The 25,221-nt window shown below is 39.7% G+C and overlaps 1 protein-coding gene and 1 long non-coding RNA gene across 2 annotated transcripts in view; one reads left to right on the top strand and one right to left on the bottom strand.

The window, feature by feature from the left end:
• Nucleotides 1–2,009: 2,009 nt before the first annotated feature.
• Nucleotides 2,010–2,572, bottom strand: LOC122999503. The gene is made up of 3 exons (XR_006407744.1): nt 2,558–2,572; nt 2,320–2,323; nt 2,010–2,127 (listed from the first exon to the last, which is right to left on the bottom strand). It is a non-coding gene; the product is annotated as an uncharacterized LOC122999503 (long non-coding RNA).
• Nucleotides 2,573–2,859: 287 nt separating this feature from the next.
• The window catches only part of man1a1 (mannosidase, alpha, class 1A, member 1), a 145,506-nt gene continuing 123,144 nt past the window's right edge, over nt 2,860–25,221 (top strand). Inside the window, exon 1 of the mRNA XM_044376385.1 lies at nt 2,860–3,646. Coding sequence (XP_044232320.1) covers nt 3,137–3,646 — 510 coding nt within the window. The 5' untranslated portion in view covers nt 2,860–3,136. The remainder of the gene's footprint in view (nt 3,647–25,221) is intronic.

Raw genomic sequence — 25,221 nt, 5'->3', positions numbered from 1 at the left:
TAATCTTGGTTAAAGTGGACAATTTAGACTCTTAATCATTTAACCTGTTAGGATAGTGAAGGGATACCAAACTGTAGGCTAGATTATATCACTAATTCTCCACTGGGTTTTAATCCATGTAAAGTAAAACAGAAAGAACTACATTGAAGCTGCCATAATCGTTTTTATGGCCACTAGAGGGCATACAAACGTCAAAGCTAATGGCTAAACTGTTACTATACAAACATACCTGACTATACAGCTAGCAGCTAACTGTATCTGTCATTTGGTGATGGGAAAGTATTGATCTATCAATTCATTTTTGATGAACTATTTATTTATTTAGTTTGTAAAATGTGACAGAACACTCGTTTTGTCTAAAGCCCAAGAATACTCCATTAAAAGAACATGAAAAAAAAAAAAGGAAAACCAGTAAATTGTCACATTTGAGAAGCTGGAACCAACAAATGTTTGGCGTTTTTTGCTTGATGAATAACTTGAATGATTAAACAATTATCAAACTCGCTTTTGATTAGGCTAGTTGTCTGTTGATTGACTAATTGTTCAAACAATTAACTGTTTCAGCACAAGCAGGTCTGTCAAATCTGAAGTAATAATCTAATGATGTCATATATAATAATATATCAGTCAGAGGGACCAAACCACTACTTTTACTGCAATACTTTAACTACATCAAGCTCATAATACTTATGTACTTTTACTGCAATACTTTAACTACATCAAGCTCATAATACTTATGTACTTTTACTGCAATACTTTAACTACATCAAGCTCATAATACTTATGTACTTTTACTGCAATACTTTAACTACATCAAGCTCATAATACTTATGTACTTTTACTTAAAGTCCTCCTTCACTCATTCATTTTAAGGGGTCGGTCTACCAGCAGGATTCGTGACATCACAACAAATTTGGAGCCAATCTTGGTCCAGTATTCAACTTTTACACAAGTGTGATGTGGAAACTTGAAGCCTCCAGTGCACAAACTTTACAGTGAAGGAGGAAACATCTGGTGTCCAACAGGAAACTTTAGAAATGAAATATATTTGCATATTCATAGCTTTCGGGTTTTTTAATGAGGGAGAAGGAGTAGATGTCATTTTAAGGATTTTAATGAGATAATTGAACTTTTTTTGTGGAAAAACCATATCAGACAAATTATCATTCAAAGTGTTTTATGTACGTATATTTTAAAACATGTCTGGAGGGGATCTTTAAGTTGGATTTTTCATGCAGGACTTTTACTTGTAATGGAGTATTTTCACATTGCTGTATTGGTATTTTTACTTGAAGATCCTCTCCACACATGTTTTTAACCCTTACTTGCTGTTCAGGGGCAAATTTGACCCATTTTTACATTTGAGAGAAGAAAAAACAACCTTAAACACTTTTCTTTTAGCCTGAAATTTGATGACTAATCCTAATGTGACCCAGAATATACACATATGGACATATTTCAACTTTTTAAAAAACATTTTTGTGCAGCTGATACACAGTTTTCTTCACATTTAATATAATTCATTGAACTCGTGATGTTCTCCTGGGTTATGTAATGTAGGAACATCATATAATGTAATTGCAAATGTTTTTTCTCCATATACCAAAAGTGTAAAAACTAAAGAATAAACTCTCTCTGCTCTCTGAAAGCTTCATTAAGGTTTAATCACCAACTTATCCGTGACTGATGAGGTATTCATGAATGATTTGTGGTTCGGAAATTTGGTATAGAGACTAATCACGAGGGGATACTGTGAAGGATCTGAATATGAATTGCATGTAAGGGTTAATCATTTGTATAATTACCTCGTTAAAGTCCTTAAAATGGCATCTTCTTCTCCCCCCTCAATGAAAAATCCTGAATCTATGCAAATATTTCTAATTTCTAAAGTTTTCCTGCAGGATACAAGATGTCTCCTCCTTCACTGTAAAGTCCATTCTCAGTGTTTTTTACACCGGAGGCTCCAAGTTTCCACATCACACTGTGTAAGGTGATTATTGAACCAGAATTGGCTTCCAAACTGGTTGTGATGTCACAAATCCTGCTGCATCATGCACCCTTAGAATTAGATTTTTAATGAGCTTAGAGAAACTTTCCACTTTCAGGAAATGAATGTGGAAACAAACGCTTAACATACATCATCCTGTCAAGTCATCTAGTCTTTACATAAACAATGGGTTAGAGGGGTGATGGCTCATTTAAAACTTGAAAAGCTTAAATATTCAATTTGGAGGATCTGTACAGAAATTTCTCAAAGTCTGGCAACCATTTTTTTTAGATTATTTTGACTCCATACACTATGATGAAGAGTAAAATGACCTGCCTGTATTTTTTCCGTTTTTTTGGAACGGGGTTACGATGTGAACCCTGAGAAGTAGCTACCATCTGTTAGAGCTTTTGTTGGATGTTAATTTTTTTAAATTTGTTTGGGTTTTTGGTTTGGCCAATGTATTTGGAGATATGACTCAAGATGCAAAGGATATTTATTGTTATGTGTATTTTTCTGTTTGAAAAATTTAATAAAAAAACACATTTGAAATAACATACATCATCATACACAGAGAAGCTCAAACTGAAGGAACAAGAAGAAACACATTTTTGAGTGGACGGAGACTTTAAGTTGGATTTTTCATGCGGGACTTTTACTTGTAATGGAGTATTTCCACATCGCTGTACTGCTAATTTCACTTAAATAAAGGGTCCGAGTACCATGTAGCATGTACCACTTCGCGGTCTGCTTCTCTGTCTGATCAGGGGAAATAAAGTTTTCTTAACGGCTGTCAGCGCTTTTATACCCCGATGGGAGGACCCGCCCCCCTCCTCGTGCCCCCACTACTCACAGGGCGGAAGGTGATTGGCTTATGGCGCCTGTCAGTCACGCCTTTCTCCCGCTGCTTCCTGTGTGATCCGCTAGACTCGCTCTGTCTGCAGACGGTCTCCGGTATGGACAGCCGCTTCTCTCCCGGAGTTTCTACCGGAGATTTTACTACTGTTATTCTACATTTGACTCCGTTTATATCATCTGGAAATGGATTTCTGAACGGAATAAGCCGAAGCTGAACCCGCCGTGTGTTAAATCGAGCGTTTAAACCCTATTTTTTTTTTTTTTGGTTGTTCGAGTTTAAAGGAGGAGAAAATGCCAGTTGCAACTCTTCTGCCTTTTACCGCGACCCCGAGTAGGAAGTCTGCCAGCCCGACCTCTTTCAGGTTGACAGAGAAATTTATTTTGTTGTTAGTCTTCAGCGCTTTTATCACTCTGTGTTTCGGGGCCATTTTCTTCCTACCGGACTCGTCCAAGCTGCTCAGCGGAGTTTTCTTTCACTCCTCCGCGGTGGAGACCAACACCCGCACCGGTCCGGACAGCAGCGACTCCGGGTCGGCTGGAAACGACGAGCGGGTCCTGGCTAAAATCAGGAAAGACCACGAAAAAGCTCTGATAGAGGCTAAGGATACTCTACAAAAACGACCCGATGAGATAAAACAGGACATTATAAACGAGAAGGAGAAAGTTGTAAAGGAGAGTCTGGGTCAAGGTGGGAAGGATGTCAATAATTTACCGTTCGTCGAGTATCACCGGCCGCCCGGAGCGACGGGACACGAACCGCTGGACTCCGAAACCAGGGACAGACGGGCTAAAATCAAAGAGGTAAGTTAAGGATCTGTTGAGCTCTCTGATCGGTGTACGGAGGAAAAACTTCGCACCAAACCCCGCCAGAAAAAAACGACAATCGAAATTTACCTTAGCTTACAGCAGCTGGTCCTCACTATAAAACACGACTTTACATATCAGACCAATCATTCCTATAACATCTACAATTCGGCTTATATATAACACACAAAGGATTAATAATGTGAATAAGGTTGAAACTTTTTACAAACTGTTCGCTTCTTATATCGAAAGTCTTCGCCGCCGGTGAACATACGTGTCGCAACGACAGGACACCAAGTGTACAACTTCAGATTTTGCGTAATAAAAGTTAACCACAGTGCATAATTCGCAGCCGAAGTTTCCAGGACACACATCAGCCTTCAGGGAATGAATATATGCGATATTTTACGTGTCATTTAACACACACACGTGGACTTGAGGCGTTAATTTGACAGATTTGTAAACGGAGTTCGGCGCGACGTTTCTTAGCAGGCAGCTCCGGGGGAAAAAGGAAGGAATGTGTGCAGGATCCACCGCCCCCCTCCGGGCTGCTATACCTGTCTTTCAAGTTCCCGTCTGCCAGGGCGATACGGGGACTGGTGCAAAAAAAAAAAAAACCCAGCTCTCGTGTGCTGTCATAGTGGGAGCACTGGGAGATTACGGTGGGGTGGGGGGGCGAAACACACCTTTTTATCCTTTCGCAGATCTTTATATGACCCGGATTCACAGTTGGTCACCTGAAGCAGGGCTTTATGTGGGAAATTGCAATTTTGTTCTTAATTTGAAGGCCTGACTAATGTTTTCCCATAGCAATGGTTTTTCTATCTTTTAATTATTACTAATTGAGTCATAATGTACCCTCGGATTAATTTATCTAGATGGTGCCACAGTGCATATCCTATTTATTTCAGTACATTATGAATCCTCTGATGTCTTGTTATTCTGCACATGTGAATGTAAAACCTTTATTTTTATAGCCTACAGCCGTGACATACACCAACAGGTAGCATGTCTGCTGTTACTGTGATATGTCGCTGCAGTGTGTGTGTGTGTGTTTGGGAGGGAGGGGTGGTGGTTTCATGGTGTGCAGTCAGGCTGCTGCTGCTTCATCTGTAGTGGTATGATCCCAACTCTCTGCTATAAAAAAAATATCCTCAATGAACGTTTTTATCCAAATGGAGATGACGTGTATTTCTTTAGTGGTGTTTTTGAAAAGGTTCACATGTGGCTTTTTGGACAGCAGATGTCATCATCCAGGTGTTTTACACAGAGTAGGTAAGGTTTGATGTCCTGACTGAGATGCGTGCTTTGTGTAAACACTCTGGTGGACTGATATGTATGAAAATGGGACACCTGCAGGTCAAAGGTCAGAGTGGATGTGAAGGATTTCCCTGAACAGTCTCTAAGGTGTCCATGGGGCAGGAGGTGATACTGAAAAAATGAAATATCATGATAATATATTTGACTGAATACCCCACTATCAATAATATCAAGTATGAAAAGCAATAATTGCAATCAAAAAAGTCTCATAAGTTAAGTAAAACCTTGTCAGTTAACAGACTGAAATATTTCACAATATTATTAAACCAACATCAGTCCAATCATATTTATGATATTTCTGTACGTATGTAAACGCTGCTCAGAAACCTAAAAGATTATCTCTGGTATTTGGTATGAAAGACACAGTGTTTGAAATGTGGATGTTGGATGTTTGTGACCTTAAGATGACGTCAGCGGCCACTAAAAGGTTAAGAGAGCCTGCAGTCACGCTGTCGACCACACACACACACACACACACACACACACACACACACACACACACACACGTGGCCTTAAACACGTCATGTCAACCAGAAGCCTGTTAGTACTCTTTAGTCTCCCAGTAGTGTCCGTCTTCCTGCCATCGTAGATGTTTAATTAATGCTTTTAGTCATCATGTCAGCGGTGATACAAACACACAATCAATGCATTGTGTCATTGTCTTCCCTCCCAGTCAAAAATAGAATAATCTATCGCCTATTGTTGGATTTAAAATGGTGTAAACATGAACTTTGACCCCCGTGTTTGCATCATTAACCGCCTCACTTAACAGACTTACCTCCTTACTGTGATACCAGTGTTTAAAGCTGAATAAGATGCTGTTGTGTCTGTTTTTAACATTTTTACTTTAGAGATAATTCCCTTTAATTTATAGCTGGCTGTGTGAATGTGTAGCGCCTGTTAGAGCCCCGGTGTTTCTGTCTGTTCTGTTTATGTTCTCAAATTCAACTGTGAACTGTGTGACTTCCAAAACAAAAACAGCGAGCAGGAAGAAAATCAATAAAACATCGGTCCCAATGAAAAAAAACAACTGTTTTGAATTCTTTGTGGGTTTTTTTTTTTCCGTCAGCTACAGTGTCTGTGTTTGTAAAGGCGAAACACAAATTGTCATGCCGGGGGCAGGTTTCTTTTTTTTTTTTAAACAACCAAATATCAAGTTCATATAAATGTGAGAAACTTCAACAGTGGTTATCAGTGAAGCGCCGATGCTGCTCTGAAAACGTTGGTATCTCCAGCAGTATGACTTTAAGTTCACTACATGTTTTCCTACTGTTTCTTTTTTAATGTTTTTGGCTTTATATCAGCTGTAAACCAGTTTATTGATCACCTGCTGTGTCCTTGTCAGAAGTGTCAGCATCAGAATTTGGGGATCAACATGTCACAGAATGATCTGAAGTACATTTTAAAACCAAACCAACTGTGTGTTTTATTGCTAAACGAGAGGATCAGCAGCATTAGCAGGTTAGTTTAGAGTGCATCTGGTGCAGATGTGCGTTGCTGTATCTCCTCCTTTTGTAAACAGCATCAAGCAAATCATGTCAGGCTATTGACTACCGATATAGGACATGGAGTAGCTGTGCAGACGTCTCTGTGGGGACCATCTGTTGCAGGACTCCTTGTTCTTCTTGTTGCTGATGATAGTTCCTCATGACTCTGGCTGGATGTTTGAGCTTGTTGTCATGCTGCTGAATACATTTCAGACTGATCAAACGCCTCCCTGAAAGAATCTAAACATCTAAAGAGCTTAAAACAACACAGAGCTGTATATAAAACATCTGGCGCCGCCAGCGGTGAACACTCTCGACACCGTCCTTCACCCGTGCACCGTTTCCCCCTCTTGTGACGGCGGTTTGTAGATCGTTCATGTATAGAAAAAGAAACTTCTTAATCTCTACTGTGTTTGCTCAAAGTAAACTCACAGTGTTGCAGGAACAGTCGGTGACGTTGCAGTATTTTCTGACAGGAAAACAAATGTTGAAGTCTTGCAAACCTCCCACCTAATGAAGCAACTAATGAACACATTGTAAACTTAGGGAGGAAAGTGCACTACAAGGAAAAACACACCACAAAACTAGGTTGTTACATCCATCCAACATAATACAGGGTGTGTCAGACTTAACCGTCAAGGCTACAAAAACATGGATCAAAATCTCGATCAGTTCTAAAACTAAATATCTTCTCAAGCAGAGCACATCGTCCCGGCAGCGAAACACATCCTGTATGTGCTGTTTAATTGAGGATTAGTGTTTGCCTGCTATGTCAACAGATATCTTAATATTAAGGGAGAAGCCGTTTGAATATGTCAACGAGACAAAACCTATCCGGCGTATAGTGAAGATAAATATGGACTCCATGCTGCAGGTTACACCTCACATGATTAAAACACCAACATTAGTTATGAGAAATGTGAGCAGGGGTGAAACTTGTGCTGCCTCTATCAATATTCCCAGTTCACAGCTATTGATTTGGGACCTTGCAGTTGTGGTTTTAAGTGAGTAGACACAGTGGCAGCGGCCATGTATGTTCAGCTCTGACAGGAGAAAATTGGACGATCCAATCGCAGGAAGGTAAATCTTAAGACATTCAGCTAACGTCAGTACAGAGTGTCAGAATCTCAACATCCAAACAAAAGCTATGATGCTCCTCATTGTTATGAATGAATACGCTGTTCTTGGAGGCATCTTGCCTTTTCTTTTTCGCTCCCGGACCAAAATAGCAGCTCGCTCACTCATGCATAATTATCAAGGAACAAATAGGCCTCCGTTATACGCAGCCATAAGTGATAGAACAACTCACCTCATTGTTTTTCAGGTCCTTTAAGCATATTCAATCATAGCTGTGTGTGATGATGGATTGAAAAATATCTGTTAAAGTGACGAGATGACGTCTTCAAATGTCAAATTCAACAGTCTGAAACCCAAAGAAAAGCATTAAATCATCAGATTTGATGATTATTCGATGAGTAAACTAGTTGCAGATGAATCTTCTGTGGATGGACTAATGGCGAGGCCTGCATCCAGCTGCACTATAGATTGTTATTTTAACCTTTATTTATTCAGGGACGTTCCACCCTGATCACATTCACACCTGGAAGCTGCCCGGTACAACCAGTCTGACCTGCTGGTTATGACATTCATAGAATCCTCTAAAACAATAAGCAACAAACAATCCGAAGACAATCTGAATATAAAAACAACAAACAGCCACCTTTATTTAGAGGCTTCTAGAATCATTTGAGGTGAAGCTGTGTGATGCTTCTCGCTCCACCAGTTGACCCAGTTATCCGGGGATGGTTGTGGTCTCAGTGGGGGGGGGGGGTTGTGTTTGTAACCGGGCTGCAGGGGTGACTCGGTAAAGGATAAACGGCTTGTTGTGACTGACCGACACAATCCTACAATCAGCTAAATCTGTTTGTCTGCTTGAAATCAAAGAGTCTCAGGAGAACCCATCTTCAGCCTCCTCCTCCTCCTCCTCCTCCTCCTCCTCCCCCTCCTCCTCGCAGCCCGAGCTTTCACTCGCTCTCAGAGAGGCTTTGGAGTCAGGAGCAGTGGGGGATAATAATGAAAACCTGTGCTGATAAACAGAGAAACTGAAGGTAGTCTCCTCACTCCTCATATCCTGAAATTTTGAGTTTCCCAAGTTGTTCGGGAATATTGAAACGTGTTAATGGACAGTCTGTATCTGTGACCTTCCTCTAACCGCTGGTTAACTGCAGGCCAGACGCGGTTCGGTTTAATGATACTGATGTTTAAACACTGTTTAACTGACTCCTTTAAGAGAACATGTATGAGAGGGGAATTACATAACCTGGATACAAGTGAAGCTGGATTTTATTGGGTAATTATGTCATTATAATTATGAGTAATTTTGTGGTTTAGCAGTGTAATTATGGAACTACGGTTGCAGGTAGGAACAGAGATTAACCTGCGACTGTATTAGAACAAGTCAGAAGCAGGTTGAACACACTTCCTGTATGAAAGTTGCTGGTTTTCAGCCCAACTGGTGTGAATCCCCTTGAAAAAAACCACCAATAACAAACTGTGAAAGAGGAAGCCAAACACACGTTTCCATACTCACTACTGCAATTTTCACATTCTGTATTTTGAATTTGACACTAAACAACTTTATCTTGCCTGCTCCTCGTTTCCCAGCGTCCTCATAATCCATTTCTTCAGGAGGTTCAATTACTGCGCTGTCAGGAAAAACTGTGAGAACTAGAGATGCTCCGATTCATCAGATCAGTATTGGCGCCCGAACCGAACGTATTAAATGGATCAACTATCGGCCAGATGTGACATATCCACATTAAATACACATTCTTTGTCTTTTTCATGATGTTTTTGTTGTCTGTTGAAGTCGTGGTCGACTACAGAGTCAGTTTTTACTGCCCCAGCAGTCTCTGACCTCAGTGTTACCTTCAGTAAATGATCCCAGTGAGTTTCACACAGTCAGGTACACAGTACACTGTAAAATGTGACTTGTTGTTTCAACTTAAAAATATGAGTCAAATGGCTGCCTTAAACTTCTACATTAAGTTATATGATAAGATATATGAGTATATATAGTTCTTTTAACATGTATTGACTAAATATGTCATGTCATATGAACATCAGCCTTCGCTCGGTGGGTTTAGATCTGTTAAGTCATTGAACTGGTCAGACTGTTGTAAATCTAATTCAGATTAATTTGAAGAGTCGCACGTTAATTTGACACTCGCAGCTTTAGTTGCTGCTGTTGTTCTGTGAAGTTGCTGTAAAGATAAAATGCAAAGCAGTGATCTTATCACAGTGTGTTCAAACTAACCTTCATCACGGTTTACATCGATTTTATTGTGATGAAAAGGATCAACTGTGATTTATTTTAACGTGTTAACACAGCCTGAGCATGCTGGGAAATCTACTGATCATGTTTCTCAATAACATGAGAACTCACATTTATTCAACTCATCATGTGAGACTTCAAGTTATAAAACATTTATATTTAAATGAAGCTAATAACAAAATATTACAGACTAATATGAGACAGAGTCATTGATTAATCAGCAGACACACTGATGACTGACGGAGGTGAGGTATTAAAAATATTAACGGGAGAGAAAATGATGGATTAGAGCAAATCTCTGCTTATAGTAAACATTAGTAGCAGTCAGATAAAGTACAATAACAGATGTAATCTATTCCTCTGATCTCTCAGGAATCCTGGACTTTGCTTCAGGAACTCTGTTTTTGTGACGGCATTTTTTTTAATATAACGACAGACTTGTTGCTGATTAAACTGCTGCCGCCCTATCTTACTCCTCATCCTCCTCATCCTCCAGTGTGTGTGTGTGTGTGCAGATGAGATGCAGATGAGCGTTTGACTAGCCGTAAGGACGCTGTGTTTGCAGAATGTTCTCCTTTCAGCTCGTTATCTTAAAGAATACCTGCTTTACTTTCTCTCAGACATCCTTATGTTCAGAGAGCCGTGGATTAGAGGCCGGTGGTTTGTAAAGGTCTCTCCTCGCCGGGCCAGAGCCGACTGTTGAGGAAAAGATGAAACATCAATCTTCCTTCACTCGCCTTTCATTTCCTTCCCTGTTCTTTTCTCCTCTCCTCCCTCTCTCTCTCGTCGTCCTCCTCATCCAATCTCTGCTCCCCTCTTCTCCTCTCTCCTCCTCCTCCTCCTCTGCTTTGCTGTCTTCAGGATTCAGTTCAGTTATTTTCGCCTACTCCCAACACGATTGTTATCCCATTGTGTGTGTGTGTGTGTGTGTGTGTGTGTGTGTGTGTGTGTGTGTGTGTGTGTGTGTGTGTGTGTGTGTGTGTGTGTGGTTGTATCACGACAGAAGCCATTTTGCCGCTTTGCTAACCGTAAGAGTCTGAAATAAAATTCTCTGTTTCTGTCTCTTCCTCAGGCTAACTTGGCAGCCAATAAGTCCCATTTCTGTATCGACCTCCGGACTAATTGCCTCTCGTTGCAGGTCCTGGAAACCAGACGTGTGTGTGTGTGTGTGTGTGTGTGTGTGTGTGTGTGTCAGAGTTACTGCTGGTGCTCTATTTAATTGTCTAATGACTATAGGAATAGTTGTAGCTGCCTGCGTAGGTATGTGTGCATGTACGTTACTGTACTGTAGAGACAGAACTCCTTCCTGTCTGTTCGTTTCCATGACTAATTTCAGTTAAGTCATCAATAGGTACGTTTACATGTGACTGTTAATGTCACTCATTTGAATGAAGCCACTTTGATCAGAACAGGCCGTCCCATTTGGAAAGACATTTAATTCTTTAAAGCTTTTTGTTATAATTTGATCAAAGGAGGAAGATCATGATGTAAACTGTCTGTCTGATTGCAGACTCTTGTCTTTCATGTTTGCCCATTTGAGTTAAATAAAAAGCGTCACATGTGCTCCGGTGGTGTCATAAGATTTAATACGTTAACAGAGAAAAGAGAAACTTGACATCTGATTCACTTCTTCTTTTTCTAAATCAACAATAAGAAACCTTAAAAAGAAAAGAAGTGTGGAACTGAATAAACAACTTTTCACTGTTGAAACTTTAAAACCGGCTCAATCAGTGAGGTTCTGCTCTATGGAAAGAGACACCAGAGGTTAGTTTGGGTGCAACAGAAAGTTAATTGGCAACTATTTTGATAACTGATTGTTCGTTCATGCCAATTATCAAGAAAAAATGCAAGTATTCTCTGATTCCAGCCTCCCAGAAGTGAGGATTTGCTGCTTTTCTCTGTTTTTATATTATTGTAAATGGAATATTTTTCAGTTTCGGACCGTCTGTCTGACAAACAAGCGTTTTGAAGATGTAACTGAGGGATCTGGTGACAGCGATGGACAGTTTCTAACAGTTTTTGTCATTTTACAGACTACTGAATGGATTGAAAAATAATTGACAGATCGTTGATACTGAAAATAATAGGCTAGTTCTGTTTTACCAGTTTCTAATTCAACTTTCAAAACTTTAAATCTTTTCTACACTTTTATTTGTTTGATTATGCTTTAGAGAATAATAATAATGTTAAAATAAAGGTAACCCTACTAATCAATCCAATACAAGCACAGAATATATTCCAAATGATTATTAGAGGAATGAGGTTGAAGTAAACTTTCACGACGAACACTTGAATGTAACTGTAGGCTGCTGTAATATATCAGGATGTCCGACGTCTACCTCATACAGCACCTCAAGGCCTATAAGATCCAAGTAATGAATATTGTAATAGCGTAATAAAGTGGCTGTAAATGTATAGGCTTAGTGGAAAGCCCGCGAGGCTTTAGATATTTTAAATCCATATTTTAATATGGATTGTTACAGCACGGTGTCGGTCGGTGCGGATCGATCGGTTGGGTTTTGGAGGTTTTCGTAGGTCGTACTTGGCGATTGTACTGGTTCCAGGTCTTCCTCATGTTTGCTGCCTACATATATACGCACTCAAACTCTTAGTGCACTCTTCTTCCATGTATTTGTGTCTATGTGCGTGTCCTTCAGCCTTTGAATAGTTCAGCCGTAGCCCAGGGCATGCCCCAGCATCCCACACACCACCAGCCTGAATGGGGAAGATGCTGGTATATTAAGCTTTATTGCCTATAGTCCGTATCCATCTCCGAGGTACATCTAGCTCTTTACTGCTGTTACTGTATCTACTCTCCCAGCTCCGTTCTTGCTCATGCATAGTCATTGAGCATTGATTTGGAAAAAGCTCGGAGCAAAATAAATTAGATGGATCGTTATTACTATTACCTAGTACTCGTGCTAGAGGTCAAGGCACAAGCGAGCCTTGAAGCATGGAGGGGGGGGGGGGGGACTGTAAAAGCGTGTACGTACAGTAGAACTGTACATAATAAAAGACACTTACTGCCCTCGCCATAACTGCCTCAACTGTCATGGAAAGTTAGACATGAACTTCCCACCATCAGCACTTTGCCTGCTCGACCAGCCTCTTTATAAATACCAACCATTCAGTTTAAAACAGAAAGGCATGTACATGTTAAAATAGAGGATATGGACACCTGACTGTTGTCTTAAAACAGACTGCCCTTTAAGCCTAATTAAGCCTAAAACATCACTGAGTAGAAAGATTTGAGATAGTTCTGGGAAATTATGATGGACGTTTTTATTATTCTCTGATATTCTGCTAACAAGATGATTAGTTGATTATTTGAGAGAATAATCGGCAGATTTATCAATAATGAAAATAATTGTTGTTTGTTGATAGTTTGGTGTCATGTGATCAATAATTAATTACACTGAGCAGATGGTATCTTGACAGCAAACTGGGTTTGATAGAGATATGAAATAGAGTTTGTAGACTGGTGTAATACAGATACTGTGGATATTTCTTATTGAATTAGTAGTTTTGTGAAGTTTTTAGGAAGCAGAGACAAAACTTTGCAGCATTAACATCAAGGCAGCAGCCAGTTAAGTGCATTTGTGCCTTGGGCTTAATTTTGGGTGTTTTCATGCATGAAGGTGCCAGGTAATGCAATTTTAATCATTTAAGTTTTAATGTTTCTAAGTGCTCAAGGTGCGCTACTGAATTTAAATGACCATAATTCATTGCACACGTTATGATGCCGTGTCGTCTGGAGTCACAGCGTGTCAGTGCGAAGTCAGTGGAGGTTTGAAATGACAGCAGAACGCAGTAGAGACCCTCACTGAGCTGAAATGAAACGAGTGCACATAAATTAGATAAATAACATGAATAAACATCGTCTCTACTGCGTTTTGCTGTCATTTATGGTGGCGCTGCTCTCTGAGGGTGTGTGTGTGCTGCACACGGCGGAGCAGAAGAGAGACACTGAACCAGGTGAAATACTCGAGTTGACAACAGCTTATTACGTTACTGTAAGTGCAGTAACGGGACAGAGTGCACAGTAAACTCGGCAGCCACACATTTCTCTCTTCTGTATCTCTCTGTTTTGTGTCTTCAGGTTATGCTAGCCTATTGTTGCTAACTTTGGAGCTTTACTTTTCCAGCAGTTGGGGAAACAACAGACGTGACTTTTTAGCATTTATTAACTGACACACTGTAGTCTGTGCTGTACATTTACTGCCAGACTGACAACTTACTACTAACCTTTTCCTCTGCCTCGCTCGCATCCACTGTCACTTCTCTGCCCCTCGCTCTTTCCCACTCGCTACGCAAACATACTCCTTAACGGAGCCACGCTACCGATTTCCCAGGCAATGGCAGAAGTTGACTCATGTACCGGAACTGCGCTGCACAGAGACTCTCAAACGCTATCAAATATTAAAAAATATTTTTTTTGGGGCTGGGGGGGGGTTCTCGACCAGCAGACTACAGCCCTACACACTATATATATTGTCATATTGCACAGCTCTAGCTTACACTAGACTGAGAGAAATTAGTGCCTGAAAAAGCTAGCTAAATGAAATGTCGATAACGGGTCATCAGTAAGCCTCCACGCATCGTCTGAACCACCTCCGTCTGAGCTTGTAGCTCAACATCAACAATGGCCAGCTGTTGGCTGGTGGACAAGCACTTAAACCATCAAATAACAAGTCCAAAGAGAGACTCACCCAAAGTTACAAATAATCTGAAATGGATAGACCAGACAGGCTCACATTTTCAACTGAAGTTGAGCTTTTCTTTACTGCATCCTGTCAATACGCCACAGACCTGCAGTAGGAAATGGACCTGGTGATCCCAGTTGGTCTACAAATGGGACCATCTTTTATTCTGTGTCTGAGGGCATTATGAGTATCCTCTGATTTGTTGTCTGTTGGTTTCTCTCACATTCAAACTTTCTCTCTTTACTCACAAGACTGTAGATAATCTGTAAATTTGTCTTATGATGATATGATTTGTCGTACCTGGATTGATTAGACTCATTCTCTAATCTTAAAGGCCCTGATTCAACTTTTCTTTTTGAGAATTTCTGCTTTTTGTAAATTTGGGGGCTTGAGTCTTAATTCACCACAAATAAACAACCTTTAATTGAAAGAGGCTGTTATTAGAAGCAGGACTTTATTCCTATTTTTTGGTATTTGATCATATTTTAGTCAGAAGCTCCTGTTTATTGTGTATTCATTTGCTCTTAAAGCTGTTTGCTGTTAATAAAAACACCAAATTTTCTTCATTTGTTTCAGATTTAAACAATGACGTTCACTAAAATGCATTTATTGTGAAACATTTGTAGGAAATGTTGAGCTTCATTGAGGAGAAAAAAACTCAATGCAGAATCATTCAAAGAAACCCAGAGCAGAATTACATGACCATGTTGTTGCACTGATAGACAGATAAATACGTTGTGTTCAATTTAACATGAGAGCCATTATTGTACAGATAATTAGTTACCCCCCTTTTCAAAGCCACTATTATTTGAATACAAGACCTTATTGGTGAATTCAGAGTATTTTGAGGTAGAGAGACATGAATTTACGGAGGCCACGTGTCAAACAAGGCATTGCTTTCTGGATCATTAGCAGTCTACAGTAGGACTGCAGGATTATTAGCTTCTCTTTTGCTAGAGACAGTGATGTATGCTGAGCAGAGCGGCCTTTCAGCCTCACGGGGGGCTTTGGGTGAACACATACATGTAAAATCTATGGGCGGCGTCGCCGTTAATGACCGTGCCTCGTGCATTTGTCGCAGCCGTTAGATTAGTGAGGCCGGGATGTGCAATTTGTCTTGTCTTAGTCGAAGCTAACGCACTGCTAGCTCATTAGCATTTAGAGGTTATTGATTGCTTTCACAATTGCCTCAGTGTTTTCTGTAATATTGGAGAAAGATCAGATTTTAATTTTGCATTGGAGCACATGGAACCAGCAGGTCACTGTCAGAGGCTCCTTGATGTGTTGAGAGTTTTTTGGGGGGGGTTAAAGGGCAAAGGACAATTAAACTACATGCCTCCTGCATATATTAGATAAGAAGCTTAATATTATATAAATTAATCAATATACTCTTCAGTCTACAACTCCAATTCACCTGCAAAATGTCTATGATTATTAAATTATAGCAGCAACAATTAGTTGAGTAATCAATTAGTCCTTAAACAGCAAATTAATCAGCAACTGTTTTCATAATCAAGTAATGGGTTTGATCATTTCTTTAAGCAAAAATGACAAACATTTGTTGATTTCAGCTTCTCATATGTGATCATTTAATTCTTTCTTTTTCATACATGATAGAAAACAGAATATCTTTAGGTAAGACGTCACTCAGGGACATTATAACAACCATTTTTCAGTATCTTCTGATATTTTATAGACATGACATCAATCAGTTAATGGAGAAAATAATGTGAGGATTAACTGAAAATGGAAATAATCGTTAGTTGCAGCCCTGAGATTAAATGCTGATGCTGAGAGATATAGTGAACTGATCTTCCTGAAACCTTTTCCTGAAGGTTTACAACTTGTCCTCCCTGTTTAAGATGTTCTGAGTGTCGACTTATTAAAGTAGAAACTAGAGTAGAAACAGCACAACACCACGTACATGACACATATAGTATTGATGTGAGTGTATTGGAATGACTAATGAACTTTAACAGTGAAATAGTGTGAAACTGAGTGACTCTGGTTGTGTTTGGAGCAGTTAGCCTGTGTTAGCTTGGCCTAGTTGGCCCACAGTTCCAGACAGAAGCCAGGCTAATCTGGATTTTAAGAAATCCCTCCTTTATCTGTGACTCACTGAAATGCCACGTCTCATTGTTTATTCCGACAAGTCGCAGCAGGAACACTTTCTTTATTTTGCTAAACCGTCTCTACAAACACTGAAGGAATTTTGTTATCGTCTGTTCCCACGTTAGAACAACGTCACTACAGATGATTGACAGGAGGCGTAGCTGGTTATAGTCATGGCTGATATAGTTTAATAGAGTTCATTTTGTTTTGATAAGATGAGTCATATGATATGATGTTGGACATACTTACTGTATATTGATAAGGTTCATTAACTTGTATATTAGAGGTGAGACAAATAATCAGCTGTGTGATGTTTTCTTGTGACATTAAAGCAAAGGTGTTTTTTTCCTTTATAGTAGACAAGTGAACTTTTGTCTGTTAATGTAGTTAATGGACCAAATATGGTGTCACCCATGTCCCTTCTTGGACAACGATTGGCCTGAAGTCACATGACCATATATCCAACCCATCTTTGTAGATGCCCCATTGGCTGATATGTGTCTGGATGTATATAATTGGTTGTTTCATACCCAACTTACTTTATTTAAATGTTGTTTGTAATGTGTTTTATGATGACCCTGATGAAGGCCACAAGCCGAAACGCGCCGGTCAACTAATAAAGTTGTTCTTCATGCTACAAGTGTTGCTGGAGTTCTCATCTCACGGCAGATATAGTTTAATAGAGTTCATTTTGTTTTGATAAGATGAGTCATATGATATGATGTTGAACATACTTACTGTATATTGATATGGTTCATTAACTTGTATATTAGAGGTGAGACTAATAATCAGCTGTGTGATGTTTTCCTGTGATATTAAAGCAAAGGTGTTTTTCTTCCTTTACTATAGAGTGAACTTTTATCTGGTCAACGTTGTGTCAGTTGAAACACTGTAAATGCAAACAGCAGTTCAAATCAATAGTTGGCTGCAAACCAGCACTGAATTAACTGTCTAGCTAATGACTGCATGTGCAGATCAGTCCTGATGTTCACCTGCATGGACACACAGATGTTTGATCGTTAGAACAAATGAGCACAAAATTACCCCCCAAAAATCTGAAGAAGTTCCCTAAATGGACGTTTTTCTCCTGACACCTCAATAAGTCCAACAACGAGAATTTGCCGTTTCACATCCTGTCAACAAGTTTCCAACTCATTCTTGGCGACTACAAGCTTCTAGGTTTTTGGCAAAAACAGTCTGGCTGCTTTCAAAATTCTGATTTAAAACCCTTCGGACTGTGAGTCACAGAAGAAATCCAGTGACTCACGGTCCGAGCCTTGTAGCCTGGTCACGGAGACGGAGCAGAAACGCTCTTGGATATTCAATATTAACGTGTCCCGAGCGCTCCGGAGGGTTATGGCCGGCTGATTCTCTCTCCCTAATCCAATTCAGTCTAATACCCCGAATCATAGGCTGTCAATCACATACTCCATTTATTTTTCAATCTCCCCTTCCTTCTGTCTCTGCTTTTCTTTTTTCCATGTGAGGGCTGGCATTTTAACACAGCAAGCTCTGCCATCCTGCATATTAGATTAGCTGAAGACCTCATGGGCTCTTGTGAAATTTAAGACTTTGCATGTCTGACTGTCACGTCTGCAGCATCCTGACATCACATCACACTAGTCCACAAATCCATAAATGTAATTTCAAGTCACCATATTTAGGTTTCGGTACAGTTTGTTCCAGTGTTTCTCACCATATTGTCTGTACAAATGTTTGCATGGAGAGAGCTGAGCAACAGGACAGTGTAACAAAAGCTTGAGGTGAAGTTTACTTCTATTACATTTACAGTTTTTTTTTCTGTAATTAGCATCTGTTTTATTAAAGTTGCAGGTAATTACACAATCAGCACATCGTACTGCCCTCTGGGCTCGCTCTGTAAGTGACATAGCGCCGAAAAAAGATGCAGCTCAGCAAGCTGAGAAATGAAGTAAAAAAGCACCGATGCTGAGACAGAAATATCTTTTTAATGAAGTAATGACATCACAAAACTAAGGACACAATTCATCTGCAACTGAGACAGATTGGTTATATATAAAAATATACGCCGTCTCAATATAAATGTCTTAGCAGGAGAACGCATAGTGCCAGAGTGCATTAACGTCTCAATGAATGTCAACTTTAATGACTGCAAAGGCCATAACTCCCTTTTGCACTCTTTGTTTTTAAGCATTATAGAAATAGTCAGTCATGTTGTGCTCATTTATTATAACTGCTGTGTGTTTCTCTGTCTAACAAGCTGAACCACAGATCATAATGTATCATCCTACCTTCCCTACAGTGCAGAAAGTAGAGAGCTGCTCTCACGCTTTTGCCCCTCGGACGACACCGAAACCTAAAAAATCACCCGAAACAGCTTTAAAATGGCTCTGAGTGTTTAATTTACGGGAGTGTTGGAATGTGTTCTGTAATCCAGAGGTTGACAGGTGAGGTTTAGTAGTTTGTCTTCTGTCTATAACACCTCTTCCTTCATCCTCTCTCTGTGTTTTTTCCTCCCAGACACATGCATTGGCTGTGTGCTGTTGTGTCTCCAGTTCAATTTACTGGGGAGAAAGGCAAGCCAAGTCCACAAGCTAAATTATTTAGCCAGTAGCCTGCAGCTACTCCCAACACATGGGAGATTAATGTGTGTCTGTGTGTGTGTGTGTGTGTGTGTGTGTGTGTGTGTGTGTGTGTGTGCATTATAATAGATTCTAGTAATTATGCACTTTGCGTACTACATGTTTTGATAGTCATCCATCGAAATGAACGTGTAGCTTGAGTGCATGCAGGGTGTCAGACAAGGGAAGGTCTTCACTAAAGCACACACTTACTTATAATTGACTGATATGAGTTTTGGCTTTTTGGTTTAAAGCTCCTTTTATGTTGTTAATTTTCCATTTAATTTGACCAGTTCCCCCTCAAAGCATTGTTATCAGCTGTAAAAGCATATGAAACAGAATTGAAAGCATAATAAGGCACCTTAATGCTCTACTGGAAGGGTAGTAATGCCATTAATTTACATATACTGGTGTCTCAATAAACTCAATTCTGATTGTTTCCTTTAGACGGCCGCTGTAGTCGTACATACATCACCCCAGTCAGTCTATTATAAACTATACAAATGTTTTTATAGCCAAGAGGTGAAAGTCTCCTCACATGATGTATAAATTGTTGAGACCTGTGAGTTTGAGTGTTTCAACACATCTAACAAACAGCAATAATTAAACGCCAGCGTCACTAAACAGCTTCTTGTCAAAGTCATTTTTCATTGTTTTTATCTTTCTTATGTCAGACTTAATCTCATGATAAACACGAGTTAACAGATCTTCCTACTGGTTAAATTCCCATCAGACCTGAATCCACTGCCCTCACAGTACCCTCACTGAATAATGCCTTCACTTTAATGACCATATAATTAATCCTGGGGCATTGATGACCCTTTGGGAACTACTGGAGAGTGTTTGCATAGCCTCAGATCTCTGCTTGTTACCACCACAGGGAGATCTTTGGACTTTTAGGTATCTTTGTAGGATCGGTATTGGAAGAGATCTTTTGACAATTTGTGACATTAAAGAGACTGCAATGTCTCAACAAACTCAGTTCTGATTGTTTCCTTCAGACGGCCGCTGAAGTCCTACAGACATCATACCAGAGGTCAAACTCCACATGTGATTTTAAATAATAGGCCCGTTTTTATAGCCAAGAGGTGAAAGTCTCCTCATGTTATGTATAAATTGTTGAAACCTGTGAATCTGAGTGTTTCAACACATCTAACAAACAACAGTAATTAAACCCCAGAGTCACTAAACAGCTTCCTGTCAAAGTCGTCTTTCATTGTGTTTTTTTATCTTTTCTTATGTCAGACTTTATTTCATGATAAACATGAGTTAACAGATCTTCCCACTGGTTAAATTCCCATCAGAAACTGAATCTGCTGCCCTCACAGTACCCTCACTGAATAATGCCTTCACTTTAATGATCATATAATTAATCCTGGGGGCACTGATGACCCTTTGGGAACTACTGGAGAGTGTTTGCATAGCCTCAGATCTCTGCTTGTTACCACCACGGGGAGATCTTTGGACTTTTAGGTATCTTTGTAGAATCAGTATTTGAGAAGTTCTTTTGACAATTTGTGACATTAATGAGACTGCAAGAGTCTGATACCAACCAGGATCTGGATTTAATTTGACAGATGATCCAACAAAAACCGTCATTTACATCAAATTATCAGGGCTGAATAGCTGAAATCCAAACCCCCGGTAGTAGCTGCTGGTGTCCGTTTAAATCCAGCTCACAAAGCCTCTTCTTCCCCCTTCTGGGAGAGCAAAGATTAGGACTGAGCTGATCTGTTCCACAAAAAAAAAAAAAAAAAAAACATAAGAAAGTATTTGGTCTGGCCTTATCCCACCACTGCACTAACAGTTACAAATGGAGGACTTTTAAAAGTGTTTTAGCTGGCTAAAGAAGATGCATTGGATTGGTGCCCAGCTGGTGAAAAAGAGCGTCTCTGGGCTTCCAGCTGGGAATTTCACAGGACAGTTTCTCTTAATGTGTCTTCATGACTTAGACAGAAATATATATATATATATATATGTATCTACAGAGAAAAAAGGCTTGTTTTTTGTAAGAATTAATTAAATATTTTTTGCACGCACACGTAATTTGTAACGTAAGAGCTGCAGCTTGTGCTATTTGCAGTGAGCAAACAGTATTAGTTTAACTTAATAAGGGTCTAAACATTGTGTTTTAGTATATAAATGAATATGTCAGGTACCACTGAGGTCAATTACATTCACAATAAACTGCATGTTCTCTAGTGCTTTTAACAACTAAGAGCTTCGTCTTCTAACAGCTCGGCTAAATGTAAAATGTTTATTTGCAGCTTCTGGGAATCTTTTCAATGTTCTTCAGGCTGCTTTTCGGATATTCAGGAGTCTTAAACTATTTGAGTTTGTTTTCATGGCAAATTAATGCAAATTGTGAAATAATTATGGCTAAGACTATCCAGGTATTTTCAGCCACGGAAACTTTATTATCCCTTTTTAACGTGTGGCTTAATTACTCCGGAGTAGATGTTAATTTTGTCGGCTTTGTAGTGGAGACGTTGTGTAATTATCACATTATCACTACTTTAATATTATCATTCAGTTCAGTTCAGCAGCCTTGGGCTTTTATTTTTATGCTCAGGTGGAAATGGGCAGTAAAAGTAAAGTGTTTTGAAGATTGGATGAACCCACTGTGTGCTGGATGGATCGCTGGAGTGTAAATGTTATTGATTATCTCCTCCATTTATCGGGATTGGTGCAGTGATTGGATTAGGAAACACTTTCTCTGCCAGGCCATTAATGGACACAGGAGGTTTAACACTTGACTCGATTAATCTATGGCTGCAACTAACCATTACTCTCCTTATTGATTTACCTGCACATTATTTTCTGGATGAATCAATTCATCTGAGTGAAAATAGTGAAACATGCCTGTTATAACTTCTAAGATCTCATGGTGACGTCTTGTTTTGTCTGATCATAACGTCAAAGAAAAGATTTAAATCATCACATTATAACTGTTGATTAATTTATTCAAGATCAACTAATTGATTAATTGTTGCAGCTCTAGATGAATCCATTAGTTACATTAATCAGCAACGATTTTAATAGATTAATTTAATATTTCCAGCCTCTAAAATGTGAATAATTCCTGTTTTTTGTAGTTTGATACTCAACTGAAAACAAAAACTCTATGAATTTTGGTCCATTTGTCAGACAAAACAAGAGTTATGAAGACATTATCTTGGACTCATGAATCAATAATAGAAATATTAATTTTCTGCAGCCTTACACTGGTTTATTCAGGACTGGTATCATTCCAGTCCAACTCATGGTACCAGTCCTGGAGAAACCTGCCTCCATCTCCAGTTTCATTGTCGATGTCACAGAGGTGTTTGAGAGGATGTTTAGTATAAAGGTTAACGTCGTAATAATGTGAATGATGAGACAAAAAAAAAAGCTTTTTAATACGTTTCTGTCAAACGGCCAAAACGGAGGGCGGTTTCCAGATTTCCCCTCGAATCAGCCGATTCATATTCCGCCGTTATTCTCCGAGTCATTTGGATGCAGCTCAGGTCGTATTTTCTGGCATTCGCTGACGTTCAGTCCTCATCTCTGCCAACCTGTTAAACAAATGAGTGATGAGCTCGAGCTTTGCCGCCGCTGCCGCCTTCCTGCCTTCCTGCCTTCCTTATCTGCTGCCTGCTGTATTGAAGCGGGGATATGGATGTAATGGAGGGAGGGAGAGAAAAATCAATCTGCCTTTCACAAAGTCTTCATTAGTTTGCCTTTTGTCAAGCGGCTGGGTCAAACCCAATTGGGCTGCTTCCTACAACCAAGAGAAAGGTCAAGTCAATAAATGTGTGTGTGTGTGTGTGTGTGTGTGGTCTGATACACACCACTGAGAGGTTTGAAAGGGAGTGTTTAGCACTTCACCCTCCGGCATTAAAGTCACAATGAAATGAATAGAAAAACCTTTTCAAAAGCTTGTTATAAAACATCTTGTTTTTTCAGAGTGGTTTTCCCCATTCACTTCAATATGAAACATGAAGCATATGGATCCTCCATCAGCTCCTGAACACATGGCTAATAGCTGCTTTGGCTCCGTTTCGGGGGCGGATAATGAAAGTAATCATATCACCCTCAGACGTCATTGTTCATGTTTTATTGTCATGTCTTTGTCGTCAATAATCGCCGCTCCCGCCGGAGTGTTATTTTACTGCCAGAACCAGGTTTTTTTTTTTAACAAACAGACAGTCGGAGATATAGATTTACTCTTCAGTTTCATCATTTCTCTCCTCTCTCCTCCCCAGACGGCCGTCACATAGTATTGATCAGTGTGTAATGTTGCTTTTCAGGTAGGTTCAGTCTGTTGACCGTATTATCAGCTCTGAGCTCTGTTAAGCACCAATCAGGCTGTTGGGAACGACGCCTTTTATGACCCCCGTCGGGTCAGCGAGCGTCGGATCGGGCTCGGCTGTTAGCGGTGCAGAGATGCCGGGAAATGTCTTTTTATTGGCCAGAATTTATCGACTTGAATTTTACTCAGTGGATGATCATTGATGAAGAAGATGGTCATGTTTTTCTGATAATCAAATAGAATTTTATTGATTTTAAAAAAAAGGCTTCTTGATTGATTGAAGCACTTTAGATAATGTCTGTATCTGTTCTGCTCTTTGTGACTCAACAAATGGAACATAAAAGTCAAACCTGCTGTGGAAACTACTTTGACCTGTTTTTAAGATGACGTCCTTGATACTTGGGGATCATTTGCATTCGCAGCAGAGTTTGTTTAAACTGAACCAAACAGGTTTGGTGAGAAAAGCAACCTGAGCTCCATATTTACTTTTCCAGCCTCCACCGTCAGCAAATGTTTAGAATATAATTGCATTGTCTGTTCTTCTGGGTTATTGATGGTGTTCATGATCTGCATGAAAATATGAATTTAATCTCCGTCTTCAACCTTTGGTTCTCGTGTCCTTGTGACTGTTTGGAAGATGTTTTTATTATCACTGTTTCCTCTTTCTTTAAATTTAAACTTACCTCTTAAACTCCCAACATTGTGTTTGACAAATGGAAAGAAAAATGGACTTTGTTGGAGATTGCACTGTTGAATTGCGCTTTCCAGGAGGTCAGGAAGAAGATGCACTTCCTTCATTCAGTCAGTCAGTCAGGGGACATTTGGCAAGATGATGTGTTCATCGATGGTGGAGGTTCGTCTTTAAAATGGAGAGAAACATCCTCCGACCTTCAGTCAACACACACAACACTGATTCATTCATTACTGACAACAGTTTCCTTCCTGTTGGTCATAATACAGGAAAAAATACCAATCTTGTGTTTTTATTTTTAGAATTCTGCATCAGCCTCCTTCACTTCACTTCCCTTGTAAAGCATTTTTCCAGCCTAATGGAGATGTACACAACTATAACACAAGACATGCCAAATGTTTACACCTCCCAGTATTCCATACTGGGATCTGTCACTTCTCTGTTAGATATAAAGGGGCTCAGCTGTGGGACAGTTACATTATATAAGCTTTGAACTTGTCTGATGAACCGAACTCAACCCAAGTAACTAACCAACTAACTAAAAGTTTGCTTCAGTTAGGATGCTCCCGTTACATTATCTTATCTGTTTTGTTTCTTTGCTCGGTTTGCTTTTGACTCTGTGGTTGCTTGTTTATTTTTGTAGTTCACATGACTTTTGCATCTGTTTATAATGTGCAATGAGGTGAGATTACTCCCATAAGCCTTTAGGGGGTTTTCTAAATCTCACCTGCACAAGTTGTTTCGTCTCTTTTGTTGTGTTGTTTTGTTTTTACTGTGCAAATAAATATAAAAAAAATATGACATGAATGTGACATGAAAGGTGTTTGATCCAGTGTTTCACTGTTAGCTGATAGCAGTATAGCAGCTGCAGCTAGCTATCATGGAAACAAAGTATTAAACCCACTTCTCTGTCAGCAGAGACAGAACCGTACAATACTGACCCATATATGGTTGTTGAAATACTAAACGGCTTAGGAAATCCCTCGCTGATCCCTGAAGAACTGCTCCCCAGGCGGAGAGGAGGATATTGTCCT

Source organism: Thunnus albacares, chromosome 16 (genome assembly GCF_914725855.1).
Source record: "Thunnus albacares chromosome 16, fThuAlb1.1, whole genome shotgun sequence".
NCBI classification, from domain to species: domain Eukaryota; kingdom Metazoa; phylum Chordata; class Actinopteri; order Scombriformes; family Scombridae; genus Thunnus; species Thunnus albacares.
This window is presented reverse-complemented; position numbering and strand designations above follow the sequence as displayed.